The sequence below is a fragment of the Sorex fumeus genome, unplaced genomic scaffold (genome assembly GCF_029834395.1).
Source record: "Sorex fumeus unplaced genomic scaffold, SorFum_2.1 ptg000058l, whole genome shotgun sequence".
NCBI lineage: Eukaryota > Metazoa > Chordata > Mammalia > Eulipotyphla > Soricidae > Sorex > Sorex fumeus.
In genome coordinates, this window is record NW_026606115.1 from 1,512,811 (window position 1) to 1,536,666 (window position 23,856).

Here is a 23,856-nt window from a genome sequence, read left to right on the forward strand (position 1 = left end):
ATCATCCTGTTAATCGTCGATTGCCTCGAGCAGGCCCCAGTAACGTCTCTTTCATCCTAGCCCTGAGATTATATTCAGGGCTCTTTAGGAGAATGAGACCCATCATTGTTACTGGTATTTGGCATTTATACTCAATTTAAGGGGGTATAATATTTATATCTACTCCAAAATCTTGTGATTGTTGAATAAAAGTCTCAGAAAAGCTAAAGAAATGATACAAGGGCCAACAATATAGCTTAATGCTAGAGCACATGATTCACATGAATAAGGTTCTGGATATATCCATGCCACCTTATTCTACCCTAGACCCTTTAAAAAGAAATTGCTCAAATTCACCCGGATAGTAAATGTATCTGATGTGGATATGTTGACCTCCAAATCCATAATCTTTTAATAACCTCAGTCTCTTCAACTGAGTTCAAACTTTATATTTACTTCAGAAGTATAGTCTTCTAAAAGTAAACACAGCATGTACACAAGATAGTCATGTTCCTTCAGCTAATCCTAACCATTGCTTGGTAAGACTATTCTAGAGCTCAAATCTAGAAATGTTTCTGGTCATGCTGGAGCTGTAACTAGAAAGACACAGTTTTTTCTTCTATCTGAAAGTAGAATGTTTATATTTAGTGTGATTTGGTAGGTTATTCTGGGCATCTGGAATCTTAATTTTTTCCTCTATAAATTAATGGTAATAGGGACAAAGGCTTAAAAAAGTGGTAGAAGGTTCTAATGAAATTCATCTATGGAGAGCACTACCTGGCACAGGTTAAGCTATCTAACTAATGAGTTACTTACCATTATTGTAGTCAATATTATTAAAATTGTGTTTGGTGATAATTGAGCCTCGGGTTTTTTTTTGTCTAGACCCTTCAGCATGGCATAGTTGTAGGATAACATTGGTCTGCCCTTCCTCCCTGACTGCAGCGAGCCTGGGATTGTTGATTGCTCACTCAACCTGTCAATTACCTTTGCCTCTTGATCAGACTCTGTTGGCTTATAAATATTGTTTTTCTCTTCTCCTTAAGTCCTTTGTATAGTTAATTCAGAACAATGTTCTTTTTTATAGACACAGGAAGACAGCTAATGCTATGCTGTTGTAACTTGGGAGTTAATTGACTCCAAATGATATCTGGCCATCTGTTCTCTCTACTTAAACTTCAGTTGCCCTTACTTCCTAGCACCCCAAAAATAGGGTCCCAACAAGGAACTGGATGGAACGAGGGCAAGCAGTGAGTTACTCTGGCATCGAAATGGGCCTGGCCACAGTGCTATAATACTTAACTATAAGTTAAGAACATGGTCATGGACAAATTCTGTCATTATCCAAAAAGTACTTACTGGATTAGGACCCTGCTAGGGTTAGGAATGATTAATCTGGCATGAACACTGTAGTCTGAGATCTATAATGAGATGTTCTCAGGAGAGCCACTCTACAAGCTTAATGTATCTCTTGCTGTTGTCCATACAATATAACTAATATTAAGAGGTAGATTTAAGATGTTAATTAAGATGTTAATTAAGTTATTGGACTAAGGTGAGGAGAAACACCCCTATGTGGTATTTCCCTTCCTTGAACCTGATCAGTGATTAGGAAGGTCTTTTGGTATGTTGAATGTGCTACCAGTGGGGATGTGGTGTCTACTGCAATGCAGGAAGTTGGAGAGAGACTAGAGAGAGACCCATGCAGCAAAATGGAGCATGGAGAGACTAGCAAGGGGAACAAAGGGAGAAGAATTTAGGGGAAGAATGAAGGAGCAGGCTTGTGGAGAGATGGGCTGCGAGAGGGAATGTGGAGAGATGAGTGGGAGAGACAGGAGGAGACAGGAATGAGGGGCAGTGTGAGACTAGAATGAGGAACTGGAACAGGCGCATGTGGAGAATGGAATAAATGGCAGCTGATCATCAACCAGGCTGATGGCTCTTGTTTCCTCCTTCATCCACCCATGGCATTGGCCGTCCTGGGTAGGCGAGTGCCCCCAGTCCACTGAACACAGGCGTTGAGAGAGAGCCACGCAGGGTTCCCTAGCCGCCCAGAGATTACACAAGTGATAATTGATTCTCAGGTTTTCTTGTCCAGACCCTTCAGCATGTTCATGGTAATAGTAATTAACTTCAGACCCTAGCCAGGAGTACCCCAGGGGCAACCCTCCTTGTGACTCTTTTTCTCTGAGAATTTGAAGACAACCTGTTCTTACTAGAAAGAGAGTCTATGATAAAAGCAAACATGTCAACACCATGATAGCAAGATTTTTGTTGTTGTTGGTTCCTATACAAGCAGTATCTAGAATGAGGTATACCACAATTCATATGCTTAGTCAGTATTTGTTATGATAAACTCAGGGCTTCTTATTCACATTAATGACCATGGCAAGGTCTAGTACATCAAATTCAAGTGTGTCTTGAGTTTTAAATATAATTAATCTACTGAAGCCCAAGGAAACCCCCCCCCAAATTAATCCCCCTTGCAGGGAACTGTTTAAAGTAGTTATAACACAGCTCTAGTTTTCTAAATATTTCAGAAGAGCGATATTAAAGGGTTTAAGATAAGCAACCACAGCAGTCAAAATCCAGTCTACATGATTTCTGGAATGTCAGAAGTCACCACCACAAGAACCAGACTTCCAAAGATGTCAAAATCAAAACAATGATCAGAATTCAACAGAATTTGTACTTAGTATTGTTAGTGAAATGGCAGTGGAAATCTGGTATATTTTTCAAATAAACTTTTTGTTTGGGCTGGAGCGATAGCTTAGCGGGGAGGGCATTTGCCTTGCACATGGCAGACTTGGGTTCAATTCCTCCATCCCTCTCGGAGAACCAAGCAAGCTACCGAGAGTATCCCGCTCGCATGCACGGCAGATCCTGGCAAGCTCCCCATGGCATATTCGAAATGCCAAACATGGTAACAAGTCTCACAATGGAGATGTTACTGGGCCCGCTTGAGCAAATAAATGAACAACGGAAAGACAGTGCAGTGCAGTGCTACATATTTCAACAGTCTAAATTCATGGCTCTGTGTGTGTGTAAGTTTTACTACATCTACTACCAAAATTCTAACACCATTCATACTATCAGATTGACCCTGTCCCCTTTCCCTTCAGTAACTACTATATTTTTCACACTCTGAGTTATTTTTTTTTGTGCAGCGTCTGTTTTGGCTGTTTGTATTCCTCATATAAGAAAAACCCTCAGGGAAGTACTTTTTACCAAATAAGAAATTTGAACTTTCTGCCTTTGTTTTGGGGCTGCTACATGTGTGCAGCAACCCATTGTGAGGACCAAGGCTTTTGGTCATAGTTTGACTAAGTACCAGAAATCAAGACAGGGAAGTAAATTCTTGTCCAAACTGGTCTTTTCACTTTCAGTTAGTAATTAGTTACCCTTAAGCAACATAATAGGATCAATATTTAAGGTGGAAACACACATTTTTAACTCTTTCCTTCTATCTTCCTCCTTGACAGACCCTAGTACTTCGCCCACGCCAACAAAGCACCAGCCCACCAATTATGAGGTCTCATGCAATCTCTAAGGACTTGGAATTAATCTCTATTGAGGAAGAGTCATATAAGAGCGTACTTAAAAAGACTTCACCACACAAGCTGTTGGCATTGAAAAGGGTGAGTGTTAGCAATTTCCTAGGTGTTAGGCTCAGTGGGGAAGGGCACAAATTAGCTGCATAATTTCTTTATGGGTTCTCTTTTTCTCCTGCTGTAGCTGAATTCTGGTAGGAAGAGAAAGGAGAGACCATTCTTGGTTATTGGTATGCATGTTGGTTTACATTTTCCATCCCTTTCTAAAACCAAATTATTATCACTATAATTGATAGCAATGGAAGACAATATCTCAGAAAAATTTTAGTCTGCAGATGTGTTCAATCGTTTTAGAGTTGGAACAATAGTGTTTTTTAGGAAGTCTCTATAATTTCAAATGGACAGGTCTGAGAGCCTAAGACATGTAGTATGTTTGGTTAACATACTGATATGAGAAATCACCTGACCAACGAGAAGATAGTGTCCATTCACAGACTAATGGAATTGTTTGTAATTGAATTTAAGAGGACTTTTAGAATGACCTAAGTGTTAGAACAATTAACTTTGAAATTAAACATCAATTAAAAGATCTTATATAAAAAATAAAATTGCATAGTCAGAAAAAGTTCACTTTTAATGTTAAGAGATTCTGTTGAGAGACACAGTTGTCATTTAGATATGTCTAAAACAACAGGAAAAAACAGTTTATGGTAGGATCAAAGTTCAGACATAGGTAGAGGGGCTGGAGAGATAGTACAAGGGGCAGAGTGCTTGCCTTAAATGCTGCCAACCTGAGTTTAATCTCTGGATTTCCATATGGTCCCCGAGCCCTCCAGGAGTAATTCCTGACTGCAGAGCCAGGAATTATATCTGAGCATCGCCAGATGTGGCCCAACACTTTCCTCCAAAGAATACATGGGTAGAAAAACAAATGCTTGACAATTTATGGATTTAGGTATAACTTTAAGAGTTTTTTTGTAGAATACAACTAAATCTGGTAAGTTGTTTCAATATTAATATGAGTTCTTTTTATTTGCTCAACTAATTAATTTTTTTACAGTGCCAGGGATCAAATTCTTGGCCTTATACATGACTTGGTGAAGACCACAGGCCAAATTAGAGAAATCTGGAACTCGAATCCATGCTTTCATCTCAAATTTATACAATTTTCTGTTGAATAATGCAACCTTGAACATCTTTCAAAATTTACACAACATTCAGCAATAGCAATGGCAGCTATCACTTATGAGACTTTCTATGTGAAAATCACTCTAAAAGATGCTTCATTTTCTCTTTAAAACAGCACTATAAAGTATGTATTATTATCTCCATTTCTGAGGCACTGAAATGGAAACTTTAAAGAGGTGTGGTAAAACAACCTGAGTGCCAAAGAACAGATGAATGGTTAAAGAAACTATGTTACAGCTACACAATGTAATACTGCACATCTTTTAGGAAAATAAAATTCTGAAATTCGCTCACAATTTGATGAATATGGTGAGTATCATGCTGAGTGAAATGATTCATAAAGAGAGGGACAGAAAATGCACTCATTTGTGAGATATTAAAAAAAACATAATGTGAGACTAATACTCAAGGATAGTAGAAACGAAAGTCAGGAGAATTTGTCCACGGTTGGAAGCCTGCCTCAAGTGGTGGTCAAGAAGGCAGTTGGGATAGAGAAGGGACCACTATGACAAAGATAGTTGGAAATAATCACTCTGGATAAGAACTATGTGCTGAAAATAGAACAAACATTATAGCCTCTCAGAATCTGTATAGGAAACCCTAAAAGGGGTGGGGGAGAGACAAAGAAAGAGAAGGAGGAGAGAAGGAAAGTGCCTACCATAGACAGGCTTGAGGCTGGTGGGGAGCTGGGGGGGGGGAGGCAGCAGGAAAATTTGGGACATTGGTGGTGGATTTGAAATGTGCACTGATGGAGGGATGGGTGTTGGAATATTGTATGACTGGACAAAACCATGAACAGCTTTGTAATTGCTTATCTCATGGTGATTAAGTAAAAAATCATAATAAAAAATAAAGAGGTGTGGTAACCTGTCCAAGGTGAAAGAGTCAATAAGTGTCATGTCAAAGATATTGAATTTCAGATTTTCCAAATTTCAAAGGTTAATATTTTTATCTACTAATTAAAATTTGGAGATCCTGTGAGGAGGAGGGCTTCAGAGAAATCTGAAAGAGTAGATACTCTTTCAGAGTAAGAGTGGGAGAGTACTTCTAAGAAGTCTGAAGTTAGCAAAATGGTGGCCAATAAGAGCTTTTATACAAGACTCAGAGTGAAGTATCAGCTGCACAGTAATTATCAGGCTTGGGTACATCATCTCCTTTCACACATTCACAAAATTGCAATTATAACAGTAAGGGTACAGGTGGAATATTATAGGGGGTAAGGCATTTGACTCCAGTTCAACACCCCATAAAGAGCACCACCGCGAATGTATCCTGAGCCAGAGCCAGGACTAGCCCCTGGGCACCAGTGGGTGTGCCTCCCAGCAAGAACAAAGTAATAACAGAGTAAAGTAAAATCCTTATAGCTATTAGGTTTTATACCACATGCCAAGACTTCTGTGCACAGACTTCCCATCACAAGCATTTTTGCACTTTATAGAGATGTTCCAAATACTACCTGCTTTCAAACATAAATTTAATGACTGGCAGAGAGTCACATTTCCCATAATTCCAATAACAAATCTCCCAGCTTTAGAGAGAAATTTATCCTGGGTTGATAACCTTTTGGACCAAATGGTTGTTGAAATCTGTACTCATATAGCTATAAAGTAATGCACTAATTTAAGACACAGCAGTTGGAACTTTTAATTATTCCAAGAATATTTTTTATTCTGATATCTGTCCCTGCTTAACTTTTTCTGATGAACAAAGAAAACGGAAAGACTCTACCATCATACACAAGACTAAGAAAACCTCAAAAGGATGATCAACAGTGTGAATGAATGACTACATGTTTGGATTGTGTGTAGATTCTTGGCAGAAGGTGCAAAGGGAGCTAAAATGTATTTTAATTTTTCAAATATCAGCCATTACACCAGTTGACAATAATGGATGCCTGGCAGTTCTATGAACTCGTACTATAGGATCCTTTCCCAGGGTCTATATCATAACCCATATTCTGGCCCTCATTACGTCTATCACATAGTTCATACAATGAATCAAAAGATCATTTATTATTTTTTCTATTTCTTCATTCCTTCACAGTGAGCTACACTTACAAAGCTTTCATGTTTGAGTTTAAGTCATGCAATGATAGAACAACCATCCATCCACCAGTGTACATTTTCCACCACCAATGTCCCCATTATTCCTTCACCCCCATCCGACACCTTGCCCTGCCTCTATGGCAGACAAATTCCCTTTCACTACTCTCTACTTATGGGCATTATGATTTGCAATACAGATGCTGAGAGGCTATCGAGTTTGGTCCTTTATCTATTTTCAGCACACATCTCCTATCCCAAGGGATCCCTTCAATCATCACTGACTTAGTGATCCCTTCTCTATCCCAGCTGCCTTCTCCCCCAACTCAGAAAGCAGGCTTCCAACCATAGAACAATCTTCCTATCCCTGTCTCTACTGTCCTTGGGTGTTAGTATCATATTATAATATTTTATATTACACAAATGAGAGCAGTATGTATGTCCCTTTCTTTCTGACTCATTCCACTTATTCACGATATTCTCCATAACCATCCACTTATAAGCAAATTTCAGGACTTCACAAAAGGAGGTTATTTAACTCCAGTTGTTCAAAAGAATTCGTCTAGGACAGCATCTCTCTATAGCACAAAATGAATGCAAATATCTTGATTTTCTTTCACAGTGCATGCATTGGTTCAGAGGGCATGTTGGCACTCCATGAAGTGAGAAAGAATGGGTGGAGAAAGAATGCAAAGGTGCAAAATACCAAAGGGGTCCCGGTGCTCTGTAATGCTAGTTTAGAAAGGAATAGTGAGTGAAAGCAGATATAAATTCTGACTACAAGCTAAATGACATCATTTAGTACTTATTTCCAGAAGAACTATGGCTTTTGATAAGACTGATGTGTGAAGTTTCTTAGAAAAGAGATGTATTTCCTTGAGTTGTGGGAAAAAACGCTATGCCAAGAAACTCATAGGATAATATTTTGAATCTTCTCCAGTGTAACCCAATTAGGAGCTCCAAATCCATATAGTTTGAACAGATAGAGATTAATTATCATGAAGACATGATTCCAAGATCCATTTCTGTCTCATTTTTGGTGAAAAATTCAGTTTCTCGGAGTGCTCCCATCAGCCTTTCACCAATGAATAGTAAACATGAATAAAGGATGCAAATGTTTTGCGCAAATACATCTTAAAGACAAGTCCTTATGTAATATGATTTTTACACAGTGCTCCTTTGGAAAGATTATGGTACCCTTCTATTAAGAAAAATGGGTTCCAAGACAAGAGGACGTGCACATGTCATTTATAAGAGAACCTTTAAATGCCATTAAGTGTTGGGTTCCTATGCCCAGGTCAAAGCCTCTAAATGCCTTCTAAGCAGGGAAGCAACCCAAAGTTTTGGTTTCATGTTCTACCTGCAATAGAACCATAAGAAAATAAACATCTTGCTGCAAAAGAACTTATTGACCGGAAGTATTAATATTGCTCTGGGAAAAATCTTCACGAAGAATTCTTTAGCCGGAAGAATTTCCAACATTTGAGACCATTGGCAGCATATAGGGTTGACTTGTTTGTTTTCTCCAACTTTTACCAGAAATCCTTTGAGAAACCTTCTGGATCAGTTTGCTCACATTTCTTGACCACATTTGCCATGATGAACTCTCCCAGCAGCACCCAGCCCACTAGTTTTGGCACCCCAGCCACCACCATGAGCTGTTTGGATACTTTAGCTGCTCGACACAAGATGACTTTAAATCCCAGGAAATAGAAGAAACCCTTAACACCTGAAATTCCTGAAACAAGAGACTTGGAAACCAACTCAGAAGATGAACTAAAACCTTTGCAAATTTCTCCTGAGGAAGTTGTATGTTTTGAAGGATCCATATTCCAAAGAGAGATGGTAAATTCAAGAATTCTGTCTCAGGGTTCAACAATCCCCAGAAGACAGAAAACTTGCACTCAGTTGATGGACTGTCCTATCCATGTGCTAGCTACAGAAAAGGAACTGAAGAAAACATAAATCCATACACCCTCCCTCCCCCCACAAAAAACCTAACTTGTTTCTTGACTTAGCATGTGAAAATTTACTCAGTCCACTTTGTAGAGAATGTTGAGCCATGCCCCAAGTTAGAATTCTTTTAGCTATTAATCAGATGACACCCATGAGTTACAAATCATATCACTTCTTCTGTTCATTTGGGCAGCAGGCTTCCAAAAGCCCCAAACGTTCAGAACTCAGTTCCTCTCAAAATATCTCTTGGTGCCACAGAGATGTCATAACTTTCAAGCAGGAAGAGGTAGGTTTTGGAAACCTAATTTCATTATAAAATTAGAACAGCACCAATAAATAAAAAGCATGACTAAAGACCTCGCTCAGAGATTTTGCAACAAAAAGAAGTTACCATAACATAGTCCAATGATTAGGTTCATTACTTGTACAAACCATCAAGAAAAGTGGAACTGTATTCCTTGATCTCTGATTAGGAACAAAGTGAAGAAATTAATTTGAAAAATATTTTTCTAGAAATTGTGAATTAAAATATGTTTAAGTTTAAAAGCATGTGTCAATCATCTGGAAAGGTTGCTTTAGTCCAATATCCTATTTTTTGGTGACTTTGGGCCATATGTCCTTAGGGCTCTAAATAGGAACAGGAAGCGAATTGAAGCATTCTTTGTGTAAACATTTTACAGCAAAGGGCTGGGAAGTTCCTCAAAGTTCCCCAGAGGGCAGCAGAGCTAAGGCCAGAGGTATGACTTTTAACAAAAGTCTTCTGACTTCCAGTCCAGTTCTTTTTTCTCCCCATCTTGTTGAACCAAAGATAGCATAAAGATTTCAATTTTCTTTCAGAAAGATAACAAGGCACAAATTAAAGGTAGCATTGGTAGGGCAGCAGCTCCAGGCAAGCCCTTTGGTGACCCTAAGAGGATCTCCTCCAATTGGTGTTGAGCAGAGTATGGGCTATTACTTTGCATTAAACCCTACTTATATTTGAACCTGGACATCTCATTACAAACCTGGATGATGGACAATATCATCTAAGGGGAAGTTAGTGTATGCCTCTCCTGATTTCTTGCTTTTGCATAGCAAAATTAAGAAAAGGCCTGGACAGTTCTCTTTAAGAAGGCAAGACATGACTTTCCTTGTGACTTCTTTGTTTTTCTTGCCTTTTGGGTCACACCCAGCGCTGCTCAGGGATCAGTCCTGGCTCTGCACTCAGGAATTACTCCTGACAGTGCTTGGGGGACCATATGGGATGCCGAGGATCGAACCCGGGTTGGCTGCATACAAGGCAAATGCCCTACCCGCTGTGCTATCGCTCCGGCCCCTCCTTGTGACTTCTATCTTTGACACATGAATGACTATAGAGGGGTCTAGAGATCACCTATGACAAATATACTATTGCTATTTTTCTTAGCTTTGGAATTTATTAAGTCTACCAGACTTATAGAAGCTATCCCTGTGTTCTTAAGTAGAGATGTAGAAACAGGTATTTAAGGACTGATTTGCCCATGCTCATTCATATAGAGAGTTAAGTGATGGAATAGACATTGGAACCAAAGTCTGCAGACCTCCTTCACTCAAAGTATTTTGAGTTGAGTCTATCTGAATAGGTACTTGAGCGGGAGCATGGTAAATTGTATGTTTGTCATGAAATGTATGTTCATGAAGGATCCTCCTGTTTAAGGAGGAATGCCAAATTTCATTCTCATGTTTTTTGGGGTGTTTGCCATACTCAGTGGTGCTCTCAACTTACTCTTAGCTCTGTGCTCAGGGATCACTCCTGGCCGGCTTGGGGGGACCATATTGGGTGCTGGGGATTTAACCTGGGTCAATTACAAGCACGGCAAAGACCCTACCCATTATATTATTTCTCTGGAAAGCCAAATTTCCTTTTTATTATGAAATTTCAGACATTATGCAGTGTTATCCTGACATCCTCAAAGCTGTATTGTTAATGACCTTAAAACCTTATTTATACTAATACATTTCAACTCCTTCAGTGAAAGGACCACACCCTACATCTTGTTCTCCTTTCCTTTCCCAAAACTTTAATTCTCTTCGTTCCTTTGAGCTGGAGGGGTATAAATCATACTTTCATTAAGTTTCCTAATACTTGACTTTGACTTCCTGGCCTGGCAAAGCAAATTTTGGAATTTCAGTGGTACCAAAGGCACAACTGTTGTCAAATATAATGATATCATTACCAGATGAAAGGCTAGTGTAGTTGATATTTCAATGGTATTTTAGAGAAATTCTTCTGTCACTGTCACTGTCCTCCCGTTGTTCATTGATTTGCTCAAGTGGGCCCAGTAATGTCTCCATTGGAGATTTTGTTGTTACTGTGTTTGGCATATCGAATACATCACGGGTAGCTTGCCAGTCTCTGCCATGCGGGCGAGATACTCTTGGTAGCTTGCCGGGCTCTCTGAGAGGGGCAGAGGAATCAAACTCAGGTCGGCCATGTTGGCCGCTTGTAAGGCTAACGCCCTACCACTATGCTATCGCTGCAGCCCAGAGAAATTCTTCTAAGATAAGAAATTCAAAATTTGTATGAACCCTTTTCAATAAGTAACATGTTCAGTCAGTGATACATGGATACCACTGGACATAATTTACATCTGTCGTGATATTGTATCAATCCCAGCAAGGCTATTTGGATATATGTACATATTTGTGCTATTTTGCTTTCCTTTGGAAATCTTGCAGGTGGTTCTCTAGTACATCAGTCTTATCCCAAGTTTGTTTTTTCTCTTTTAGGTGAAAAGAAAGGAGGATCCAAACTTTCAACTGTTTGCTGAAGAAGAGAAGTTTGCAACCAAATCAAGACAAGATGAGCAAAAGACAAGAGATGATGTTTATACAGGTAAGGATTGGCTTCTCTTCCTTCTCACTCAGAAACATGTACTAGGACCTTCATTTCACAATGCTATGTGACAGAAGCTGTATGTTAAAAATTTCCTGGGTCTGCCTGATGCCCTTGGTTCTCAAAGATTTCCATTTAAGATGCATTCTAATGTGTGTTTGTGGTCCTTGGTTTTCTGTCTCAAGTGCCTAACAAATATAACTGCCGTGTGTTTGTGTGTGTGTGTATGTTTCAGGTAAAGGGATCACTTTACCCTGGATTTCCTATTTTATTTAAATGATGTTTCAGTGTTAGATGTGACTTGTGATCATTTGTTTAATCCTATGAAATGGGACTGATCTATTCTCCTTGAGGCAAATATTCTGAAACTTCTCCATATAATAGGAGTGGTTTGGAATGTTGTCAGCTACCCCTAGCCCTGGATGCTGGATGTGAAACCGTTAGATGGAGTGAGGGATACAGTAGGTGATAATGAAGGAAGGAAGGACCAAGAGCAACCCCCTCACCCTCCAACCTGGAGATCAAACTAAATTCCTTACTAAATGTACTAAGAAGGAGAGGACCCATCTGGATAACTACTGCCTTTCCTTGCCCTGAAGTATAAGGACTAATTGCAATTGTAGAGCCCTTTCAAGAATTACATAGATGTATGTATTTATGTATATGCATGCATATCACACAGATTATTATTATTAATCATTTTTAGTTCTGAGGATCAAACTTAGAACCTCACACATGGAAGTCAACTGCTCTACTGATATAGAACTAATAAACATTTATTTTGTTTCATGAGAGATATTTTGGATCATGTCTATTAGTGCTTGGGGACTACTCCTTGTTCGTTTCTCGGGGTTCAATCTCAATATTGCTCAAGGGACCATATGAAGTTCCAGGAATCAACAAAAGTTGGCAGCCAGCAAGGCAAATTTCTTACCTTTTGTCCTTTCTCTCTATCTCTACATAGAATTATTCTAACCATAGACATCTGAGATTTCTATCTTTTAAATGAAATTGCTGGTGTCCATTGGGTCAATAAGATTAATCTTATTTTGAGCAAAAGTAGTTTTATATTCATTGTTTATATTTGGTACAGAATCCACCAGCCAGAAACAGAGTGACAAAGCAGAGCTTTGTGAAAAGAAGACCACAGAACAAGATTCTGCTGTAATTCCAGACTACCCATTGTCTGACCCCATTGAACAAGTGCATGGAAGAAATGACTCAAGTGCTTCTGGAACAAGTGAGAGTGAATCAACAGGAAGAAGATTTCAACAGTCCAGTCTAGGATTTGATATCAGTGATGAAACTAGGTCCCCACCTCCTGATAAGTGTTCTAGTGACATGCTTTGGCATATGTTCATGGAGAAGTCAAGCCTGAGTCCACCTACCACTGTACCATCTGAGGTCATTACTCCTCAAGAGTTGGTCTCAGATAAAGATCATATGGGAGGGCAAAAATATATTCCAGATTTAGAATCCACAAAAGCATCAGCACCACTAATTATGTCTGAAGATGTAAAGGAGTCTATGATTCAAAGCTCACCTTCCTACTTTGGAGATAATAATTCTGTAATTGAGAAAACAACAGAAGAAACCAGAGAGTCTCTTTTGTCGATGATAGACAGCCTATCTGCCAAGCAAGAAGATGTTGCTGTCCCCATGGCAATGGAGAAACAAGTATCTGAGGAGACTTCTCATTTCCCCTCAGAAGATGTAACTGCTTCCAGCATTGATTTCCCGAGTATCCATTTTAAAATGGAATCAGTTCAAGATCTTCCATCTCTCTTCAAAGAAAAACCTACTGGGAGCCTTTGCCAGGCCTTTCAAAGCAGTGTTTTGAGCACAGCCAGTGCTTTAGCCGAAGAAGACATTTCCACAGAAAAGCCTCATATGATCTTTGCCTGGTCCTCAGAAAAGCATGATGGTGATGATGATGATGATGAAGTGCTCTTGGATTCCAGCTGTGCTTCAAAGGAACGGGGTGGCAATCACCGGCCACTAACTCCTGGATATTCTTTCCACTCCACACAGATAGTTCCAGATGAACCAGAAGTCTCTCCAGATTTAGAAGAGTTTTCTATTCCCCCAAATTCCTCTGAGAAGCAAATGTCCACCAAATTTTATGTCCAGTCCATTGAGAAGTTCCAGGCTGATGATGTTCTGGTCAAATCAGAGAGGTTTATAGAGGAGGGGACTGATTCTAACCAGCTTATGAGTCTCGGATATACTATCTCATACTTGGTGAAGTCTGAAGAGAGCCCAGGAGTCTTCACAGAATCCAAAGGTTCTGAGAAATCGAGCACTCCTGAGGAGGAGCTGACTCCCACAGGCACCTCCCAGGCTTGGGTAGAGGCTGAAGAAGTTTCCACAGAATCAAATAGTTTTGTGGAGAAGTACAATAGTGCTGAAGATTGGAGCAGCTCAGAGGAAGGGGTGACTTCCAAACCCCCTTCTGAAACTTCAGAGAAGTCTGACAACCAAGAGGAAATTACCTCTACTTCCATGAACCTGCCTGATGAGGAAAGTGTCTCTGAGGAACAGCTTACTTCCACAGACCCTTCTCAACTGACTGAGAGGCCCACTGCTCAGCGCCAGCACTCCTCCAGCTCAGTGAGTGCTTCTGAAGAACAGATCATACTTGAAGAGTCTCCCAGTCTGCCTATTCAGCCCCAGGTGAGCCCCCAAATTGAAAAACAAGTCTCTTCAGAGATCACAGTTGAGTGTGGCATTGCTACAGAGAATCTGCTTCTTGAAACCATTTTGAATCATCCCATTAGGCCGAAAACTGAGGAAAAAGTCACATCAGATATGGAAATAATGCCTCCAGAAGAGATCACTTCTGTGGAACCACTGCTAGGAGAAGACCCTCCTCAGTCCTCCTTGCAAGAGGAAGGCAAGCCAGAAATTTCCACAGGTACAGAGAGCACAGATGTTGAAGAAAGGATCTCTGTAAATATTCTGCTGCCCAAAATTTTACCCCAGTCATTTGTTGGACAGGAAGAGAAGCCAGAAGTCCTTTGGGATGCAAAAAGTTCCCTGGGGGAGGAGACCCCTGCTCAGTCACAGTTCTGGGAGAAACCTCTTGTCAATCCCCATGGCTCTGCAGATTCAGATAACAGAGTAAAAGAGGAGAGCATTTCAGGTGAGTCCTCCAGACTCCCTTCCCAGTCCTTGGTGAGCCCAAAATTTGAGCCAAAATTTCCCTTTGAAGAAAGACCAGTAGTTGAAGGGAAGAGTTCTCTGGTGGCATCGCCTCCTAAAGTTCCTCTCAAGTCATTGATCAGCCCTACAAAACAGGAGGATACGCTGTCAGATTTGGAAGAGGCAACTGCAAAGAAAACCAGTCCAATGGAGCCAGTGCTCCCTAGTTATTCTTCAGTTGAACACAGCTCCCAGAGCACATTTGCTGAAAAGAGCAAGTTAATAGAGAGGTTGCTGCCCAGGTGGCCTATCCCACCTTTTGGAAAGTCAAAATCCCAGCCATGTTCACCCCCACGCCAAGTGACGAAGGTTTCTGCCAAATGGAGCAGCTCTAGGGAGCCATTGCCTCCCTGCAGCCCTTTTCCACCATGGAAGAGCCCAAGATATAAGCAGCAGACATATACAGTTACTGAATTCAAGGCAATCAAAACAGAGGCCCAGGAGAGCATTTGTTCGGAGACACCAACTTCCGAACAGTATTTGAAGACCTGGGAGACCTTATCTTCTGAACATTACTCACTATGTCCAAAGAAAATTGCTGAGGATTGGGGCATCTCTTTAGAACCACTGCCACCCAGAACACGTTCTTCGACCTCAGTAAGGTCACGCATTGCTCGAGCAATCACCTCAAGTAGCAAGAGTGCTTCTTCACAGTGGTCTAAGTCTGAGCAACCAATGCCTCCTAGGTACACTGTCCAACCCTGGGTGAGCACCAAACCTGAGAAGAAAGGCTTTGAAACTCCAGAGAGAGATGTGGAGGAAAGGGACACACCTCTGGAGCAGATGAATCCTGGAGCCCCTGTCAAGGTCACTATGAAACCAACAGTCAAACAAACCATGGAAGCAGGTCCAGAGAGTACTACCAAGGAGAAGGCAATACCAACAAAGAACCTGCCTCCCAAACAACCCCGGTCCATGATAAAACCCAAATTCCAGCAAGCCTCCACTGATTTTGAGAGCTTGTCCAAGGAGGTAGTTTCTGAAAAGATTTCTGAAAAGCCTGTGTTACCCAAATATCCAACCCAGTTCTCAGTGAGGCCAAAAGTGCAGGAAATGCCCAGCCATCCAGGAACGGCTGCAGTAGAAGGAGGCAAGCTGTCCTCCAGAAAGCCTTCCCAGTCATTTGTGAAGTACATGGCCCAACAGATCTTTTCTGAGGGTCCTGCCATTGCAGGAGGAACTCGCGGTCATTCTCTGGCCTCAAATAAGCCTTCCAAATATTTAATGAAATCAAAAGTGGAACACCCGATTAGCTCAAGTAGGGAGAATGTTGTTGAAGGCATTTCTACCAAGCAGTCACGGACCCATCATCCTTTAAAGTCTTTGGGAACATCTGAAGACCTTGATGAAGTCTGTTCACCAGTGGAGAATCCTTTAGCTAAGTGGGGTACTGCAAGAGAGAAGCTGCCTCTCAAACCTCTTCCCCGGGGAAAGTCTGAGTACCAGCAAGATGAGAGGTCTGTTGAAGAAAGGAAGAGTCCTGAGGAGAAGAAGCCTCCCAGATACCCTTTCCAAGCTGAAAATAGAGCTGGCTTCCAGTCTCAGAAGTTCCCCAAAGGCTCCATAAGTTCCATCTCTGGTGCTGAGGAACAGTTGTCTCTCAAAGACCCTTGGCAGGTAGTAGAAGAACCTGAGCCTCAACAACCAGTTTATTCCAAAGCCATGGGTGATGCTGCTGATGGAGTCAAATCTGAGGGAAATCTCAGCAGTTGGTCCCTACCAAGACCCCCAATTTCACCAAGCAAAACCAGAAAACAGTATCAGAGCTCTGAAGACATCCTTAAGAACATCCAGAACCCTGCTTCCAAAGCTGTGAAGTTCTCCCTTCCTCCGACAAGTGAAACACCCTCTTCTGGGAGCATTTACTCTAAGGAAGTTATAAAGCAAGATAATGGAAATAAAACCAGTGGTTTAGAGTTTTCCACCCACAAAACCGATGTTGAAACCCTATTTGGAGTCAGACTGAGAAAAACCTCACAGAAGTACAAGAGCGACAAGCCAGAGGGCTACTCCAGTATTCTGTCATTATCCAAAGGCCAAGTTTCATCGCCACTAGTTCAAGAGCAGCAAAGTAGTGTCTCCCAGGGGCACCTACCAACCTCAGAGAACCTCACCAAAATATCTAACTTAGAAGAGAAGCCACACAGCAGATATACACCTGAGAGCATGACCAAGAAGCAAGACCAATACAAGATTCCAGGTGAGACATTTTCTTTCCAGGTGGCAGCTAGTGGGGTGAGTTGTAAGTCTGTTGTTAGTTGTAGCTTTTCTTTGGCCACACCCAGAGATCAAATCTGGGCAGGCCACATGCAAGGCAAATGCCCTACCCATTGTACATCGCTCTAGCCCTGTAAGTTGAATCTTTGATTATTGGTTTGTGAATTTAGGGCCAGGAAGTGCCTCCTTTTAAATTGATGGGTTTGTAGATGGTTAATTTGATACCCTTCCTTCCCAAGTGGGTCTTCCTCTGAACCACTGCCCACATTCAGTAATTTATTTCCTTATTGACTCTTCCTTAGCCTATGTACACCTACAGCTGATTGGAATATACCTTTATCACAGTACTACATTGTCGAGCTCTCCCAAAACCATGTGGATTTTAAAGCAAATTAATGCATTAGTATACCATCATGTTAAGACTTTCAACTTGAAATTTGCAAATGTTAGTAATGCCAAAGCTTCTTCACTCATCTGAAATGTCTAAGAATGCAGAGCACATGATTTTTTTTCAAAAGTGATCTCTCTACAAACATTTATACTTTCAGACTCGTTATCACATTGGCCTGTGTCTTCCCATAACCACAATAGTGTAAACTCACACTCCCACGAGGAACTATGAAGTAACAAATATTAGCTAGTTACCATTGGAGTCACAAAAGTAATGTCAATGGCCTGAATTTCTGGTTTTTGCCTTTTTTTGAATTAACCTCAACACCTCTGGCAATTCATGGATTTATGGTCTTTGTGGATTTAGAGAGAGAAATAGAGATGGGTAATGGTGGGAAAAGGACCACTAAGGGCATCATTGAAAATTTTAAAGTATGTGTTTTTTATTTATGCAACTTTACCAGGTTGCACAGAACACAAAAGAAGGGGACTAGCTATATGTGATAGGTTTATTCTTATTTGGAAAACAAGGATCCTATTTGAGACATTACTGTTGGTAGCTTGATTCCCTGACTGCCTCCCTTTGATTTTAAAGCTTTACATTCCTTTCTCAGAAAAGACTCATACTCGAAAATCAGATCATGCCTCCTATGAGCCAACTTGGATGACCATGGTAAAGCAGAGACAGAAGATTTTCCAAGAAGATCTGCCAGTGAAAGAACCAAAGTTTAAGAGCATTGCTGAAGCCAAGATTGAACCCAAATATGGGGTAAGGACTAATACATCCCAAAAATCAATCCAAAAGGCTGCTGGAGCTAGTACTTAAATTGGTATTGGGTCCCAAAAGTAGAGAAAGACTGGGAGAGAAGATGCCTACCTCGGAGGCAGGGGTGACACTGGGGACCTTGGTGTGGAAGGTGCACACTTGTGGAGGGATTGGTGTTAAGGCATTGTATGCCTGAAACTCAATCATGAAGGCTTTGTGGTTGTGTCTCGTGGGGATTCAATTAAAAATAAATTGGCATTGGGTGTAGTGTGCTTTTTTTTTTGGTTTTGCTTTTTAGGTCACACCCGGCGATACACAGGGGTTACTCCTGGCTCATGAACTCAGGAATTACTCCTGGTCGTGCTTGGGGGACCATATGGGATGCTGGGAATCAAACCCGGGTTGGTCGCATGCAAGGCAAATGCCCTACCCGCTGTGCTATTGCTCCAGCCCCTGTGGTGTGCTTTTAGCATTGTCAATACACTGTCATTATCAATATTATAAATCATGATGCCTACAAATAAAACAAGAACAAAGTAACAAAACTGGCACTGTGAACTTGCCAGGCATTAAAGTCCCTCCTTTGCATGCATTAACCAAGCAAGTAAGAGGGAAGACTCACTTTGTACTTACACCTATGTTCCCTGCGTTGAAAAAACTTAAAGAGTATGAAGTTATGTAAAAAATTGATGAGTTTGAAAATATTTCATAAGTCAAAACCTGGGCTAAATGTTCTAGAGAAGGATTCTATGAAATTCATTAAGAAATTACACTTTTTAAATGTTGTTGAGGTATCATGGTTACAATATTATTTACATTTTTGTGGGTTGTTTTGGAGGAGTACAACTGACTGTACTCTGGGGTGATTCCTAGTTCTGCACCCAGGATTCAATCCTGGTGCGTTCAGGTCCACCATATGAGGTGCTGGGATTGAATCTGGCTTGGCTGCATGCAAGGCAAGTGTAAAGTGCCTAAAGCCCTCCACCATTGTCCTTGTCACTTATAATTTGGCGGGGGTGGGAGATGGCATTTGGGCCACACCTGGCAGTGAGTGGATTTACTCTTGGCTCCATGCCCAGGTATCACTCCTGGAGGTGTTTGGGGTTCATATGAGGTGTCAGGGAATGAACCCAGGTTGGCCTCAAGCAAGGCAAGCACTCTACCTACTTTACTATCTCTACAACTTCTACGTCACATCTAATCCATCTCTTCCAGTCCTTCCTCCTCTTGGAAACTTCATTTCTGTTTCAAAAGCCAAAGGTTTGTTGTCATTAGATGCCACCCACTCTCTTAATTTATTTATATTCCACGTATGAAATCATTCAGTATTTGTCCTTCTCCTACTGATTTATTTCACTTAACCGGACACTGTATAGTTACATTCAGCTGTAGCAAAAAGCAGAATTTTGTCTGTTTCTATAGTTAAGTAATATTCTGTAGTATATAGATATGACTTCTTCACCCATTCATATGTTGATAGGAACTTGGTTGTTTCCCTATCTTGACTATTATCGAGAATGTTGCAATTAACATAAATGCTATTATACATTTTTAAGTTAATAATTTTGTGCTCTTCGGAAAAATGCCAAAGACTGAAATTGATGGGTCAGGTGGGAGTTGTATTTTTAATTTTTAAAGAAATCTTTCCACTGTTTCGTATAGAGCCTATCAACAGGTCATTTAAAAATAATCAATATTTAGGCTAAGGATGTGAATCAAAATAGAAAATATGTATCACATATGTTGAACCCTGGGTTTAATGTCTGATAACAGTCACACACATTCACACATGTACTTCCACAAAACAATAAGGTTAGCCACAGGAGAGCAAGGCAGCTATCCTTTGAGTTATACCTAGAAATTTAAATGAAAACATAAATATAACCAAACTCTACATACTGTTTTTCATTTAACATTTCATTTCTGGGCACCTTTTCATGTCAATGCATATTAGTTTGCCTTTATGTAACTAAAGCTAGTGTTTGGATTTCTCCATATTGATTTTGATGTGCATGGTACCTCACATTAAGTTAAAAAATTAAGTGATGAACCAGGCTATGACACCTCATGTAAATGAGGGTGATGGAATAACACCGTGCTTCCAAATTCCCATTTGCAATGTCCTTGAGAGTGTTAGAATAAGAATTTCTCTAGACAAAGTGGTAAAAAACTGATCCAAGAAAACATATCAGACTTACACAGCAAGAGATATATGTAGCTTTCCATACTTTTAAGTGCTTACTGAATTTGTTTAGGCATTATTTTCTTAATTCTTTGTTTAATTTTTTTAAAAAATCAGGGGCCATAAAGATAGTACAGTGGGTCAGGTGAAGCCTTTCTTTGTATGAAGCCAACTAAGGTTTGATCCCAAGCATCACATAGGGTCCACTGAGCAATGACAGGAGTGATCCTTGAGCACAGCTGTGTGTAGCCCAAACCTCCCCCCCACAAACTTTATATTTTTATCATTAGTACTTTAATAAGAACAGGAGCATAAAGAAATAGTCCACCATGTCTAAAACTTTTATCAGCGATAAATATACTAATGTATTACTCATTAATTTATATATGTTGTGAAACTAATTTGAAAAGATTTGATTATACGGTTTTGCAGATTATCACTTTCTAGCACAAGGTGTGTTCCAAGTAATTTTCAAAAAATTTAGTTAAGTAGAAATCCTATGGAATTCACTTCAATGAATAAGATTTTCTTGTAACCACACATTCTGTTAACTTGCTAGTGAGTGCTGGTAAATTACTTAGGAAAAGGTTCTCAAGTTTAAATAGTGCTCATATGAACCTGCGCACACTATTTGATCATTAGAAACCTTTTCGTACAGATCTGAAAGGTGTTAAAGTTGAACCAGTTTAGGTTTTGTGAACTTAATATCTGAACAAAGGAACTCTCAAAATTTCTTTTTCTCTGACCCAACAACTGATGTCCCCTTTACTCCTTATATTATTTTGATGATTATTGAACTCATAATGCCCAAGACAGGTCGTGTATATTGTGGTCTTTTAAACATGTCATTTGATGTCAAAACTTGAAAAATTGTTAGAGATTGATATTCTGTGATTTACAATACTGTTAACGATGCTTTCCCATTCACATAATTCCAATACCACACCCCTCCCTGCTGTACCCACTCCCTCCTCCAAAGACCCCAGGACTGTCCCTTCCAGTCACCCATGCAAAACTCAGTTTTATGGATTAGTTCTCCCATTGGACTTCCTTTGGCACTTTGTTGCTCCCCTGCTGTGTATCATTAAGTCCCATATATGAGAACGATCATTCTGTATCTAACATTTTCCTTCTGTTTCATGTCAGGATTTATAAGCTTTCTGTTTTCATTTTTTTTATCTTAAAGGGAGTTGGAGCTTCAAATATCCAATCAACCAAGAAGGTTTACTCTTCTCCCTATGCTGACACAGAGCAGAAGATGGCACTTGTGAATCAACTCAAGTGTACCCTGGCAGGTAAACACATACCCTAACTATAATAGAATATAGCCATGACTGAATGTTGTGAAACTTTTGAAACCTCAGACTTAGGAAAAATATGTCTCTATCCCTCTCTGCCAAATCAGTTTTGTGATTCTCTCATGACACTTCATCTGTTTCATAAATTCATCACCTTGCTTCAGAAAAATCTGACTGATATGAGAACCATGTGTAAATTTAAGAAGGTCTTCTAGTGTTTTACCCTGCTGAGTTTATATAAGCACAAAATTATAATCACTCACTAGAACATTCTTGTCACTGATAAAGTTGAAAGAACTAAGCTACTTTTCAGTTCATTCCACAGTAGTATCTTCTCACTGTCCACATTCCCAGCAAAACTGCTGCAAATAATTTGCTCTAAAAGTCCAGCAGGGGCTGGAGCAATAGCACAGCAGGTAGGGCGTTTGCCTTGCACACAGCCGACCTAGGTTCAATTCCCAGCATCCCATATGGTCCCCTGAGTACCGCCAGGAGTAATTCCTGAGTGCACGAACCAGAGTACCGCCAGGAGTAATTCCTGAGTGCACGAACCAGGAGTAACTCCTGTGCATTGCTGGGTGTGACCCAAAAAGCAAAAAGAAAAAAGAAAAATAAAAAATAAAAGTCCAGCAGTATTAATTGTAATTATATAAAAGGTTGGTTCCACTTCCCCCAAGCCATCTATTCTGAGCAGGGGTATAAGTGACAGGGCAATGTTGAAAGATAAAAAAGCCTCTGTGCTAGCATAGGATAGAATAGAATATGATCTCATAAGTGAGCAGTGAGTGTGAGACAATTTGATTAGGAATTTAGAAACTTATTGTCTGGCTCTAAAATAGCAATAGTGACCTGCTCCTGGCCATAAACAGCCTAATATGCAGTGGCCAAGTGGATCTGTACACTATGTATTATTATAAATTGACGTGCTTTTTATTTATTTGGGGGCAGTTTGGGAGACTACATCTGGCAGAGCTCAAGAGCTACTCTTTGCTCTGTGCACAGACATCTCTCCTGGTGGTGCTCAAGGGACCATATGTGGTGTAGGTGCTCTAACCAGGTTCAGTCACATGTAAGGCAATTGTCTTAAATCCTGTATGATCTTTCTGGCAAATTGGAGATCTTTGTAAAAATTACATTAGTCCCTCACTCCATTGCTAGAGTTTCTATCTCAGATAAGGAAATGACACGAATATTGGTACTTTTAAAAATACCCCCAGGTGATTATCATAAATATGTAAATTGAGATCCACTAGTTGTGTCTAAGCCTCTGAGTCAACCAAGCCTAAGGCATGGTGAAGGAAAGAATAGAATTGGGGGATAAGAAAGTAGCCAGTTTTGTCAGCATACTCAGTACAATGTTACTCTGCATAGAGATTTACTGGGTAGCTCCACTGAATCATCAGTCATTTCACATGACATATACTTGCAAGAAAAAAATATTTTTAAAATTAAAAATTAAACAGGTACGACACAATAAATATTTGTGGTATAAATTTAAAATCATATGATAATCAAGTAACACTCAGTTACAACTGTAGCTGGTTTTTCTTGGGATTTCTCTGTCCAGATTCTGTGTGACTACAAACATACTGCTTGACTCCTTATGACCATGTTCTGTGCACTGATTTTAGAAGTAGAGTATACCTGAAAGGCAGGAAACATGGCATCGCAGAAATGTAGCTCAGTATCTACAGAACTTCTTATAGCTTTTGCATTATTTGCTGCCTTTTCAGCAGGACTTGAAGAGAAAAGGGTTTCTCAAGCAGGTGACGTAAGTAAAGAAGCAAAAAATTCTGCAGCTCTCCCAGTGAAGCTTCATCAGCCTGCTGACTCAGCTGAGCCAGCCTGGTTCTCCATGGCCAAGAAGAAATCCAAAGCATGGAGCAATATAAGTGACACCACGCAATAAATGGCTCCTGAGTATAGCAACAGCATTTCAAATGATAACTTACAACAGCTATATAAGTGCCATGTGCTGCTTTGCTTACTTTAATGATTTTGTTAAGTGAAACAATCTTAAAGATAAGGATTAAACTAAAATTAGTAAAATCATATACTTAAGTCAAAATCACAGTCAACATTTTAAAACAACGCATATGCTACAAGAAATCTCTGCAAAATATTTGCAGCACTGTATAATTGAAAATGTTTTAATTTTGGACAATGAGTCTTAGAATAAATCATTTATAAACCATTTTGTCAGAGCAACAAAGAGGTGGTCATTTCCCACCA

General features: G+C 40.1%; 1 protein-coding gene across 1 annotated transcript in view; it reads left to right on the plus strand.

The window, feature by feature from the left end:
* The window catches only part of KIAA1210 (KIAA1210 ortholog), a 36,447-nt gene extending 12,914 nt beyond the window's left edge, over nt 1-23,533 (plus strand). Inside the window, 7 exon segments of the mRNA XM_056125681.1 lie at nt 3,462-3,617; nt 8,300-8,605; nt 11,465-11,570; nt 12,664-16,971; nt 17,993-18,147; nt 21,513-21,621; nt 23,358-23,533. Of these exon segments, the coding sequence (XP_055981656.1) occupies nt 3,462-3,617; nt 8,300-8,605; nt 11,465-11,570; nt 12,664-16,971; nt 17,993-18,147; nt 21,513-21,621; nt 23,358-23,533 (5,316 nt within the window).
* The last annotated feature ends 323 nt before the right edge of the window (nt 23,534-23,856 follow it).